Here is a 13,825-nt window from a genome sequence, read left to right on the forward strand (position 1 = left end):
GGGCGCGCGCAAGCACGGGCACAGCAAGTCCCGCCCATTTCCCTGTTGCTCAGCAACAGCAGGTCAATTACGGGTTCCCAACAGGGACAGCATCCGCGTGTCTGGCTCGTAGCAGTTTAGTGCCCCGAGGAGGCGGAGCAGCTTCGCGGTTAAGCTGCTTGTGGCACCAGCGCTCTCTGCTGGCTGCTGGCAGAAGGGAAAAGAGATTGTTTTATTTTCTTTGTTTCCACCCTCGACCCCCCTTTTGTGTCAGAAGATAGAAAGGGAAAAACAAAAAGAAAATAATGATTGTTAATTGGCAGAAAGGGTAAAGTGAATTGCCTTTGGCATCATTCAGGAATTTTCTCTTCCAGTTCCTCAGGTTGTACTAATAGCGTCCCTAGAAGCCTTTCCAATTTTAGAAACTTTAAATGCAATTCTTGCGTAAGATGAGAGATGATGTGTTTAAAATGTTGAATTACACTTTTTTGTGTTGACACATTGGATAAAATAACAAGCCGCTTTTTCAACTTAAATACCAAACACGTTAAGCTTAAAAAAAAATTGAACTTTTTTTTTCTGAGCTGGTTACCACAAACACTAGTGAATGAATAATTTGTAGGTCGGTAGTTTCTGGAGAGTGATGAACTATTTGCAAAGTCTTTTGACAGTTATTATCTTGTGATTGCACAGATAAGGCGTTCAAATAATAATTCTGTTCAATGCTGCCGACTCGTACTTTGTAGGTAGGCATCAACTTTTCCCATCACTGTTACCATCAGTGACATCAATTATATTTCTCTCCTCTCCATCCCATACTATAATTTTTCAGGACTTTACTCTTTATTTACCTCCTCCAATACCCTTCATCTTTATTTATTTTATCTCAGTCCCCAGTTTTGAGAGTTCATCTTAAAACTAATTTTCATGGAAATTGCACCATCTCAAAGAAACAAGATCTCAAGCTCTGAAATTTCCATCTGCCTGTTCTTCTCTAATCCACACTCCACCCATCCTATCCCACCCATGACCTCATCAGAACCTGCTCCTTGTCCTGTATAACCTCCAGTCCACATCTTTTGTCTATCCATGTTTGCAGACTACATCATCTTATCAGGAGGCTGCCTTTTTTCCTCTTTTTCTTTTCTTTTTTTCTTCTTTCTTTTTTGCAATGAACTGAATTCTGTATTCTCCCCAATTTCAGCAACACATTCATTACCACTTGAGAACGTGTGTACTGTGGACTGAATATTTGTGTCTCCCCAAAATTTGTGTGTTGAAACTGAATGCCAAAGGTGGGGCCCTTGGCATATGGGTAGGTCGTGCACAGAGCCTTCATGAATGAGATGAATGCCCATATAAAAGGGACCCCACAAGCTAGACTGTCCCTCCACCATTTGCAGATACAGGGAGAAATCAGCAGTCTGCAGCGTGGAGGAGGGTCCCACCAGATCCTGACTGTGCTGGCACACAAATCTTCACCTTCCAGCTTTCAGAGCTGTGAGGAACAGGTTTCTATAGTTTATAAGCTGCCCAGTCCGTGGTATTTTGTTGTAGCAGACTGAACAGACAAAAATAGTATTTCTTTCTCCTTCTCTATTCCCACTATCCAGTCGGAAGTTGCTGAGTTGGTAGAGAAATTAATGAAGCAAAGCAGAATGGCATAACCATAAATGTCATTTCTCTGTCCTTATGACTTCTCATTTATTATTTTCCTATTCTTGATTCTCAACTATGGTTGTCCTTAAAGTTCACCCCAGAAATTTTTTAAAAGCTCCTATCTAGGGAGTTCCCGTTGTAGCTCAGTGGTTAACCAATCTGACTAGGAACCATGAGGTTGCGGGTTTGATCCCTGGCCTTGCTCAGTGGTTTAAGGATCCCGCGTTGCTGTGAGCTGTGGTGTCGGCTGGTGGCTACAGTTCCAATTAGGCCCCTAGCCTGGGAACCTCTAAATGCCACGGGTGCGCCCTAAAAAGACAAAAAGACAAAACAAACAAACAAACAAACAAAAAAACCTCCTGTCTAGGTCCTATTCCCCACCCCTGCCCCGTTGGGGCATTCAGATTTGATTGCTCTGGGTTGGATCCTAAATATCAGTATTTTTTTTTTAAAGTGTTCAGGAAGTATAATGGCACATCCAAGGTTGAGGGCCAATGCTCTAGTGAATCACCAGTACAGGGCTAATGTTTCTTCCCTACTCTCTTCCAGTCAGATCCTCCAGCCTGATTGCCTTGGTCAGAAAATGCACTTCCGGCTGTTGAAATTAAGTTCAGCCAATATGAATTGTTTAACCTCCCCTCTGCCACAACAAAGTAAGAGTAATTAGGTAACACTTTCCCCAACATCTACTATGTATCAGGCATGTTTCTAGCGACTTTACATCGGCTCATTTAATCTTGACCATAACCCTATGAAGAAGATATTATCATTTTCATTATTTTACAGATGAGAAAAATAAAATAGAATTTATGTAAACTATACCAGGTCACAGCCAGTAAGTATGAGTTTGACCTTAAAATCCAGGTACTTTGGTTTCAGAGCCTGTGAACCTAATGGCTGCTACTTGACTTTAATGCCACTCTAGACCAATATATCTTTGTATTTTATCTTTTCTCAATTTCATCATCTTTTGTCTGAAAATCAAATGTTCCCCTTCCTAGTGAAAGCTGTACCTTCCTATTATTCTCCTGATCTCTCCCTCCAGGACTGGAGGTTGCTCAAAGTACCTTTCTCAAATGAGCATGAATCTTGAGCGTAACTTCTAGGAGAGGAGGGACATAAAAAAGAAAAAGAAAAGAAAAGAAAAAAGAAATGGTTAGAATTAGCTTTTACTCCACCTGCCAACACATTCTTTCCTTTTTCTAAGTACTGTACCCCTTTACCGGATAAGATGAGGGAGAAAAGTAACAGAGACATTGTTAACATAGCAATACATGGAAATTATGCTATGAAACAAAGTATGTACTAAGAGACTAAGCTAAGTTTTTCTGGTTAATGTCTTACAATTATGAATTTACTGGCATACTTTACTATGAAGAAAGACCTAGATTCTCTTCCCTCTAACTCTGATCAGTTGGTGAAAGATGTGACATCACCCTCTAGGCTGTGCTAGAATCTTGGCAAGTTAGGTTAGGGGAGGGCAGACACAGGGGGTGGGAGGAAACATAGGGAGAAGAAAAGGGAGAGAGACCAGAAATAACTGGTGTTTTGATGGAAAAAGTTAAATGTTTTGCACCATTCCCTGGACTCCAGCAAAACTCATCTCACAACAAAACTTTCTGTTCTAATTATGGCCACAACTATTTCGGTAGGAAAGGACAGGGTTCAACTAATGTAATCAGGGTAATGTATCTTTTGGGTATGCTCTATATGATAAAAATTTGCTTTCCCGTACATGAAACTCACATTCTGATGGATTAGCATCCCCTAAGATAGAGAATCTTTTCCCCTTAACTGTCCAGCAGAAGACTGAAAGAGAAGACGCTGATGTCTTGGCCAAGCCCGTTTACACATCCATGGTTGAGACAGGGTCGGAGGCAAAAAATTGCAGTTTATTTTTCACCATGGATATCTGGTTGTTTCAGCACTATTGAATTATACTGGAGAATTTTTTAAAAAGCACACACACCTATATATATGTGCTGAACTATTTTTGGTCTCTGTTGTTCGTGTAAGCAATAGATCTAAGCACATGCCAATACTACACTGTTTTGGTTATTGTAACTTTTTAGTAAGTCTTGAGAGTACATAAGGTAAGTCATCTACTTTTATTTTACTTCTTCAAAATTATATTGGCTATTGTAGTTCTTTTATATTTCCATGTAAGTTTAAAAACAGCTTATTGTTTTTATAAAAGCTTGCTGGGATTATGACTGGAATTGTACTGGATCTACATATCAATTTGGAGTGACTGATATTATAAAAGATTAAGGCTTCCCAACCATGAACTCGGTTTATTGTTCCACTTATTTAAAACTTCTTTAATTTCTCTCAGCACAATTTTGTCGTTTTCATTGTACAAGTTTAGCAGTCTATTGTAAAATTTAACTGTGTTTCATACTTATGAATATTATATCATATTTATGAATATTTATGTAAATGTTTTACATTAAAATGTTTATGTAAATATTTTACATTTAAAATTTTATTTTTATTACTCTACTGAAATATTAACTTTGATAACTTAGTTACAAATTCTAGAAACTTTTTGTATATCCTTGATAATTTTATATTAACATGATTATGTCTGTGACTAAAGACCATATTTCTTCTTTTCCAATCTGTATATATTTTATTTTTTGTCTTACTGCATTTGTTGTGTGTATATATATATATATATATGTTTGTATATATATTTGTTTTGTTTTGCCAGTCTTACTGACTTCCAGTTCAATGTTAAACAGGTGTGGTAAAGTAGACATCCTGACCTTTTTATCCTCATTATAGAGGAAATTATTAATTCTTCTATTAAGTGGGATATTTCCTGTGGGTATTTTTAGATGTTTTTTTTATCAAGTTTAGCTTCTTCCCTTTTACAGTGAGATTTGGGCTTTTGTTTGTTTCATTATAAAATGGTGTTAAATGCTTTTATCTCCTATTAAGATGACTAGGTGAGTTTTTTATTCCATTAACCTAGTTTAATTACATTAATTAGTTTTCAAATGTTAAAACAACTTTTCATTCCCGGGATAAACCCCACTTGAGCACGTTGTATTATCTATATATATTGCTGGATTAGATATGCTAGATTATTTTTGCTAAGAATTTTTGATATCACCGTTATGCTGTCTTCATTAAAAGATTTGATAAATAGTCTCTCCTAATTCCTAAAAGAAATTGTTGAGTATTATTTCTTCCTTAAACATTTGATGGAATTCACCAATGAAGCTGTCTGATGTTTTCTTCCTGGAAAAGCTTTTGATTTTCAATTTAATTTTTTTAATAGGTATAGAGATATTCATATTTTCTCTTCATTATTGACTCAGTTTTTATATGTGTCTTTCATGGAATTTTTAATTTCATCTAAGTATCAAACTTATTGGCCTAACATTGTTCATGGTGTTTCATTATAATCACTTAAATGTTCTGTTGTGATGTCCCTTTTTTTTCCATTATGATATGGATATACTCATACTTATGAGTAATTTTCATTTTCTTCTTTATTATCTCAGTCTGTCTTGATCATTTTTAAAAATCTTTTCAAAGAACTAGCTTTTCATTTTCTATTTCAATGTTTTGTGCTCTTATTTTTATTTTCCTCCCGTTTAATTTGTATTTAAACTGTTTTTAAAAATAATTTCTTAAGTAGAAAGTTAAAATCATTTTATAAATTTCTTTCTTTGTAATATAATATTTAGAACTTTTAATATGCTGCCAAGAACAGTTTTAATTGCTTTCCACAAATTTTGATAAATTATGTTTAAAGTAGTTTAAAATTTTTATGTAATTTCTTCTTTGATGTATTAATAAAAATGTATTGCTAATTTCTCACATATGGGCATATTACAGATATCTCATTTTTATTAATTTCTAGTTTAATTCCATCGTGATTTTCAATCTTTGAGATTTTCTGTGGCCCCAAAAATTAACTCTCTTGGTGAATGTTACATATGAACTTGAAAAAAAAACTGTATAGTCTGCTTTTGTCTGGTAGAATGTTCTCTAAACAATTAGTTCAGGTTGCTTATTGGTAATGTCTTCTATTTCCTTCTTGACATTCTACTTTGTCAATTGATTACTGATGAGGAATGTTGAAATATCTAATTATAATTGGATTTATATCTCTTTTCATTTCTAGCAGGCTTTGCTTATTGTATTTTGACACCATAACTGGTGGCATACACATTTATAACAGTTATGCTTCCTGATGAAATCATACTTTAATCATTATGAAAAGTCTCTTTTATCCCCCTTGTTATTCGTTACCCTGAAATCTGCTTGAGTTTTCTCATATTAACATAGCTAATTCAGCTCTCTGGTGCTACCTGTTTGCATGATAAATCTTTTCCCACTTTTTCTTATTATCTATTTGTAAAAATATTTAAATGTTTTAAACATTTTATCTTTAAATATTTGTGGGGTTATTGTTAATCATTTGATCTGGATTTTTAAAAAATGCATTCAGCAATCCCTGTTTTGGTGTAGAGTGCTAAGACCTTTATATTTATTGTAACTGTTGATATTTTTCAATTTAGTCCTACCACCTTGTTGTTGTTTTCAATTTGTTCTACCTGTTTTTGCTTCCTTTTTGTCTTTTTGGCCATCTTTTAAATTAACTGAGTGTTTTATGATCCCACTTAATTTCCTTTGTTAGCCTAGCAGCCAAAATTTTGTTGTTTTGTTTTTATGGTGGTCTTATATTTTATAGTATACATCTTTAAATTAGCACAGTGTATTTCATGTGATAATGTATAACTTCTTATATATTATAAAATCTCACAAGAGTGTACTTCTAGGAGTTCCCACTGTGGCTCCATGAGGAGGCTGGCTCAATCCCTGGCCCTGCTCAGTGGGTTAAGAATCTGGCATTGCCGTGAGCTGTGGTGTAGGTTGCAGATACAGCTGGTTCGGATCTGGCATTGCTGTGGCTGTGGTGTAGCCTGATAGCTGCAGCTCTGATTGGATCCCTAGCCTGGGAACTTCCATATATTGTGGGTGCAGCTCTAAAAAAAGAAAAAAAAAGAAAGAAAAAGGAGTGTACTCCTACACTTGATTCGATATGCCACATTTATCTATTTAATTATTATTTTCAAGAAAAATTATGGCTTTATCTATTGCAGTTTGTTTTTCAATTTATTATTCTGTCTTTATCAAATTACTTCTGTTTTCCTTAGTTTTATTTTAAAGTTCTTATGTTTGCTGTTTGAATTACATTTATGGTTTCTTTTTAAATAAATGCATTTTCCTCTGTCAATTTGCCATGTACTATGAATTTGGTAATATCTTATGGATTTGAATAACTAGTATTCTGACTATCATTAATTTATAAATAGACTGAAAACTTCAGTTTAAATGACGTTATTTGACCCAAGAGATTTTATGAAAAAACATAAAACATATTTTCAAATGGTTATTTTTTTAGCTTTAACATTCTTATTAATTTTTTCTACATTTGCAATTTGGTTAGAAAAATCAGGTTTTATATTTTAGAATATATTACATATATTTTAATACTCTGTGTTTATATTTTATAAGTGCTATATATATTTTTATAGCACTTATTATCTAGGAATATAGAGCTGTGTGCTGACAATCCGGATACATTTACTAACAAAATGTAATCATAGAATAGTGTAGATCGGTGAGGAATTAAAAAGACTGTCCAAACCAGCTCTCACAGGATTTGTATCATTACACATAACAATATGCACTGTTCACTTTAAAAGCAGCAGAGGCTACCAGGGTTTCTTTGATGTCTTAGAAATGCCATCCTTCCTCCTTGTCAGTTGAGGAGGGAGAGTCCAGGGAGACAAAGGAGGCTGGATTTCACAGGCTGACTATCCTAGAGCGGGGAGCTGCAAAGCATAACAGCTCTGTAGCTCTTTGACTGAGTCCTGGTCAGTGTAACATCTTTCAACATCTGTGCAGGAAAGAACTACCTAAAAGGATTAAAAGGAACAATACCCAAGATTCACATAACACTGCACCTAGTTGCTTTTCCCAACAGCTAGGGTAGAAAGTCTCTTAAGAGGGAGCATACTTTGACAGTGACCTAGAGAATGAGTAAGAATAAGAATAAATCTAACCATTCTTCTATGAAAGGGCAGTAACACTAATGGAAGCCTACTGGGGTTTTTGCTTTGTTTTCTTTTGTTTTTGTTTGTGTTTTTTAAATAACCTTCCCTGAGAAAAATCCTGAGAGGCAAACCAGAAGAATGTCTTTCCTCATTCTAGCAGCACAGCAAAGACCTGCTTCCTATAGCTATAGCAATTTTTGTTGCAACCATGAGTGCAATGGCCTGAATGTTTATGTCCTTCCAAAATTCATATTTTGGAAATCCTGACTTCCATCATGGTGGTATTAGGAGGTGGGAGCTTTGGAAAGTTATTAGGTCATGAGGATGGAGCCCTGACGAATGGGGTTAGCTCTCTTATAAAATCAACCCTAGGGAGTTCTCTGGCCTTCTTTCTACCATGGGAGGATACAGTGAGAAGTCTATAGCACAGAAGAAGAAGGTTCTCACCAGAAGCTGAACATCCACCCTCCAGAAATATGGGACATAAATTTCTTTTGCATGTAAACTCTCTAGTCCAGGTACTTTGTAAGAGCAGCCTCAATGGACTGAGACAATGAGTTAACCAGCTTGAGGAAGGAACTCAAGACTTTGAGAATAGTGGAAAGATAATATTTCCCAAGCACCGAAGGGGCATCTCATAGAGCACATGGGAAGGTTTTGCCTTAGTTAATTGGGAAAATTAGCCCTTCGGGGGGGGGGGTACACTGATCCCATCTAACAAAGCTTAAAAGGAAGCACAAAGGATCAACTGTTTCCAAGTAATTTAACTATGCCCCAGAATAAAATTTAAGAATTATTTATGAGAAGACAGAAGTATCCAGCATCCAACAAGGTAAAACAATGCCTGGAAAACAATAAAAATTACAAGCCTTCATAAAAATGCAGGAAAATATGACCCATATTGAAGATGTATATGTTCAGGGGAGAATTGATAGGCGCAGTCCACCCTGGGTACAGGCTTAAAGGGTATATTATTTATAGAGAATTTAAAAATGAGAATAAAACATACCCAACATTGTTGCTGTTTATTAGCACTAAGGGCTAGTGATTCTAAACAAAAATAGGGAAGAAATACTCATTACCATCAGAATGGGCTGTTTCTAATAGCCCCCACCCTCTTGTCATGCTATTGTGATACCCCCTAGAATATGATCCCATAAAGGCACTAAATTTCTTTATCTTTGTACTTGAACTTTTAATGTGGTACATGTTTACTAACAGATACCAAGCAGCTGTTTGTTGAATAAAGGTAAACTGGATTTTCTCTTGTGCTTTCATGTGGAGAAAGCCTCAGTGATTTAGGAGTCCTAAATGTAGAAATTCATATCTACCGTAGACTGAATGCTTAAGAAAAAATTTAAAACCTTAGTTTTGACTGACTATACTTGTTTTCCTAATAAAGCAGTCATATATAAAGTATAAGGCAGTCATATATAAAGTTTTTAAATGATGTCAAATTGACATGATTATGGATTAGATAGGCAGATAAAAAGAAACACATTGAATTAATATAATTAAACTGCCTTTGAAATAATTTCACAGCTATTTAGGAAATCTAACAGTATAAATATACATTTCTATTTCAATAATCATGGATATAGAAACAATAGCTATAGGATATCTATGGGCACAGAGGATCTTTTTCTCTCCAACAAGAAACAAGGAAACCATGAGCAATATTTTCCATAGCATTTTTTTATTTATTTGGTGGCCACATTACCACATCATTTAATATTAAAAATTTCAAGAAAACAGTATGAGTATAATATTAAAAATATAAGGGCACCATTTCCCCGAGTTAGTGATCAAACTATAGTATGACTCTTTTAATAATGAATTGACAACTTTTGTACTTAAATTAGTTATATTTTACGTTAATGCCACAATGATTACATCCTCAAAGTTTATGCTGCATCATTCAGGGGGAAGGGAAATGGCTTTGTAGTTAGGAAGCTGAATCCTAGTCAGATTGCATGATTTTAGCCTCCCTGAGGCTCATTTTCCTACTTTGTGTAAAAAAGTTAATAAATGTTTCTCTGGCCATAAAATACTGTGACCCATTAAGATGTATTTGAAAGAACTCTGTAAAAGTATTACTTAAAAATGAGTTAATGTTAGTTCCATGTATATTTCCTAATGTGTGACAAAATTAAAATGGAATGAAATGTTCGATCAAGAATCCCTTCCTAAGAACTTAGTATTTTCTATTAGACATAAATTTCAGACACACTGAGGTAAGTTTAAAGAACAGTTATTTATGTTTGAAATTGAGATACTCAGTGAATAAGATAAAACTAGATAAAAATGATTGATAAATAACTGTGGCATGGCAGTGAGTAGTCAACCTTTTCGTCACTGCCTAATTAGAAAGCAATATCTTCTTAATATGATCTCGAAAATCTCAGCAACACATAATACTATCGTAATTACAGTAAATGTATACATTGCAATGAGAAAAATAGTCTTCTCAAAGTGTTCTGGCACCATGCATTTTATAATAGTAAATTTTTTCCCAAGAGACACAGCATCACACAAGTAGAGAGGTTTTACTTGGAAACCAAAGAGGTGAATCTGAAGCCAAAATGCTACCACTTCTAGACTAATTCTTAATAAAACAGAGAGGATATAAATCACAGTGTAGATAGGCTTTTGAAGAATGCATTCTTGATTGATACTTTTACATGCAGCATAAAGATGGAAAATAGCTCCAGGAACCAGGACAATCACTAGTTGTAATGCCCAGAACACCTAAAGTATGTCAGAAATATCTTAGTCAAATCAATCAGCATGTAATGAAAAAAATACACTAAAAAATTTACTGACTCTCAAGGGAGGCTAACCTAAAAAGTCAAAGTTTTGTAAGTCTTATGAGCAATAAAAGTAATATGATAAATGTAGTAATGGTGATCATATTTAATTACCCATAAAAATTGCATATTTAATTACAAAAAATCATCATATTTTACTGTCATTGCTTACAAATAATGATGAAGTACTTTATTTTAGTAGTTACCCAATTTCCATTTTCTAATTGCAAGCCTGGAGTATAATTCTTTTTATTTATTTTTTTATTGTAGTTGATTTACAATTTTCTGTCAACTTCTGCTGTAAAGTGACCCAGTCATACATATATATACATTCTTTTTCTCACATTATCCTCCATCATGTAGCCTGGAGTATAATTCTAACTTCAACAGAGAAGAGAATGCTGGACTTGAAAGAAACTCTTGACCAACTCAAATTAATTTACCTGAAATACAGTTAATTAAAAAAACCTAATCATTCTAGAAGTAACACCTGACAGGATAGTCTTCCTCTTATTATGACATTATGTTACATTTACAGAGAAAAAATTTTATCTGCTGTAGAGTAAGGTTTACACTTGTGCACACAGAAAAACTTATTGTGGAGTGATTGGCTTGAACTGATTGTAACAGAAGAGGTTAATTTCTCTCTTGTCTGGATCACAACTGAAGTGCAAAGCCTCATTGCCATAGACTGCAAAGCCTAACACTCCAAGGAAGAACATTCGGACTGATCCAAAGAAAAGGGTGTGGAACTGACCAATCACAGTGGGAGGCCTCATCTGTTATCGTTTTAGGGAAAAAAACAAAAAACAAAACAAAAAACAAAACAAAAAAACCCTTGAAAACAAACATTAAAGGAGAACTTTTTTTTTTGATTGGAAAACTTTGAAGTCAAACCATTAAAAAATATATTCTGCTGGTTTCTCAAAAACTCCAAGCAATCTTACTTACTTAAGTTATATATAGGTGAAAAATGGTTGCAATTTATCTAACACTTATGTGGCATTTTGTGTATTTTCCCACTTACCTTTAAATCCCTAACAACAGTCATGGACGTAAGCATTATTATGCACAGTTTATAGATAAGAAAACTAAGATTTGGAGAGAAATGAAGTAATTTGCCCAAATCACTGCTAGTAAATAAATGATCAAGCTAGAGTTTAAACCTAATATTTTTAAAGGAGGACATTTTAAAGAATGTTTTCACTATCACATTAAAAATTTTTTTAAGATTCATGAAGTTTTGAAGCAATGTAGAACCTTAAAAGATCATCAAGCTCAATTCAAATCCTGCATTATGAGATTTCACCCTTTTCTCTCTGAAAATATGAAGTGCAACAAATAGGAATTTGTTGCTAATCAAATAAGTAGTTTCGGAAATGTGTAAAAAGCTTTGCATTCAATGAATATCCCTGTAAAACTTTTTCAATAAAATCAAAATAATATTAGTATATCTAGTGCCTTTAAAAAAATTGGATAACAACTCCAATATTAAACCCATTCATATACACACTATCTTATTAGCCATATATTTATTTAGTTGTAATTAAAGCTTATTTTCTACTTCTCAGTTATCAAATTGAGAGAGTGACTTGCTTTTAAAGCACCAACAGCTAAAGTTACGTCTTGACTTTTTCTAGTTACAGTTTTAAATTCAGAATATTTTAAAGTATATGGTTGATATTTATATTATTATCCATGTATGTAGAGGACCTTCCTCAGCAGCACTCATGCAAATACACAGTTTGGACTCATACAATTGTTGTTGCTCTTGGAATAATACTTACACATCCTTCATAGAAGTTTTTGATGTAAGTTAGAGACATGTCTCAGGAGATATTATCCTGGCATCCCTATTGGTTAATCCTTGACCCACGTTGCCAGTTTCCTTCTGCCAGAATCAAACTCTTACTTTTGGCCATGACTTTTACAGCAGAAAGCACTTATCACTGCACATTTCTCTCCCCTCCTCCTTTTCTGCTTTTTTTTTTTTAAACATAGATCTCTGGGGCCCCAGTCAATTTTCCTCTCATCCTCCCAAAATAAAACAAAAACAAAGAAACAAAAGACTATGGCACGTGGTCAATCTAATAATCCCTTGACTTACATTGTCAGCATAGCCAGCCTGCCAGACAGGAGTGCCAGCAAAGCAGGAGCCCAGGCTGGCAAGGGCTCCGACCCTCAGTGCCTCTCAATTACCTGAGAATTGTATGTATGTAAACCAGTGGCTCAGCGTTTTCCCCAGAAAGTCAAGTGATCTATTATTATTATTTTGGCTTCTTTTTAGGTATGTCTGAAAAGATAAGTACATGGGAAATAGTCCTGATTCTTTCCTATTTACTTCCATGGAATAAAACTGATTTCTAGGAAGTTTAAGAAATTGTGATGGGGACTATGATAACTGTCATGCCATTGAATATTGCTGATGTGTTGCTGTATTTGTCTTTTTGCTGAATGGTTACCAGAGAGATGGAAAAATTGCAGTTTGATCTCTATTTTTAGGGAAAAAAATAGGATATTGCTAACCAAGACCACGATCTAGCATAAATGATGTGAACAATCCCACCCTCCCTTTCTTTTGTCCTTCAGTAGGTACACTATTTGCTAGACATTGTTCTGGGGATGAGCAGGGACCAAGGCTGACAAGTGGCTGCTTTCTAACTGATAGATCTGCTTGCTATGTTGCAGATTCCTATAATGTCATACAGCCAATGGGGGATCAAACCTGCTTTCTTCTCCTGCCTTTCTCTTCTTGGTTTTGTCTGGGATCTCTGCCGTAACTCCAAACAACTTCATTGCCCTCCCCAACAAATGAAGTGACTGCATCAGACACGTAATTATAATCTATGAGCAAGGGGCAGTGGCCATGCTGTCAGACTGTCTTACTGGATAGGAAAAAAATAAAAACAGGCAATGTACTCACCCCTCAAAACTGTTGGGTAAGAGAAATTTGTGTATATGCTCCTTTTCTCTGAAACAGAATCCCAGAACAGAATTTCCTTTGTGTTGATCCCTTCAAAGGGGTATCCAAAAGCTAAAACAATCATTTGCATGAGAGAAATCCTGCTTTGACTTCTACCATTGTACAGTAATAAGTATTTTTGTTTAGGTAAATGAATACTAGTGTCAGACATGTTAAAAAATATCGAATTTCTTCCTGTTTTTTTTTTTCCAGAAATGAATAAAATTGGCTTGAACCTTAATTTCATGTGTAAGAAGAGGAAATGCAGCATCATTTTCATTGTTGGGATCTATGAGAGGCCAAATAAATAATACTAGTCTTCTCCCTATGGGTTATGGTCC

At 34.8% G+C, this 13,825-nt stretch overlaps 1 protein-coding gene across 1 annotated transcript; it reads right to left on the bottom strand.

Annotated features, from left to right (window-relative positions):
* Positions 1–10,067: 10,067 nt before the first annotated feature.
* Positions 10,068–12,348, bottom strand: GJE1 (gap junction protein epsilon 1). Its single transcript, XM_047769320.1, is given in 3 exon segments — positions 10,068–10,463; positions 11,116–11,301; positions 12,310–12,348. Coding segments are annotated over 3 exon segments (621 nt in total).
* Between the last annotated feature and the right edge of the window lie 1,477 nt (positions 12,349–13,825).

The sequence above is a fragment of the Phacochoerus africanus genome, chromosome 2, assembly GCF_016906955.1.
Source record: "Phacochoerus africanus isolate WHEZ1 chromosome 2, ROS_Pafr_v1, whole genome shotgun sequence".
In the NCBI taxonomy this organism is placed as follows: domain Eukaryota; kingdom Metazoa; phylum Chordata; class Mammalia; order Artiodactyla; family Suidae; genus Phacochoerus; species Phacochoerus africanus.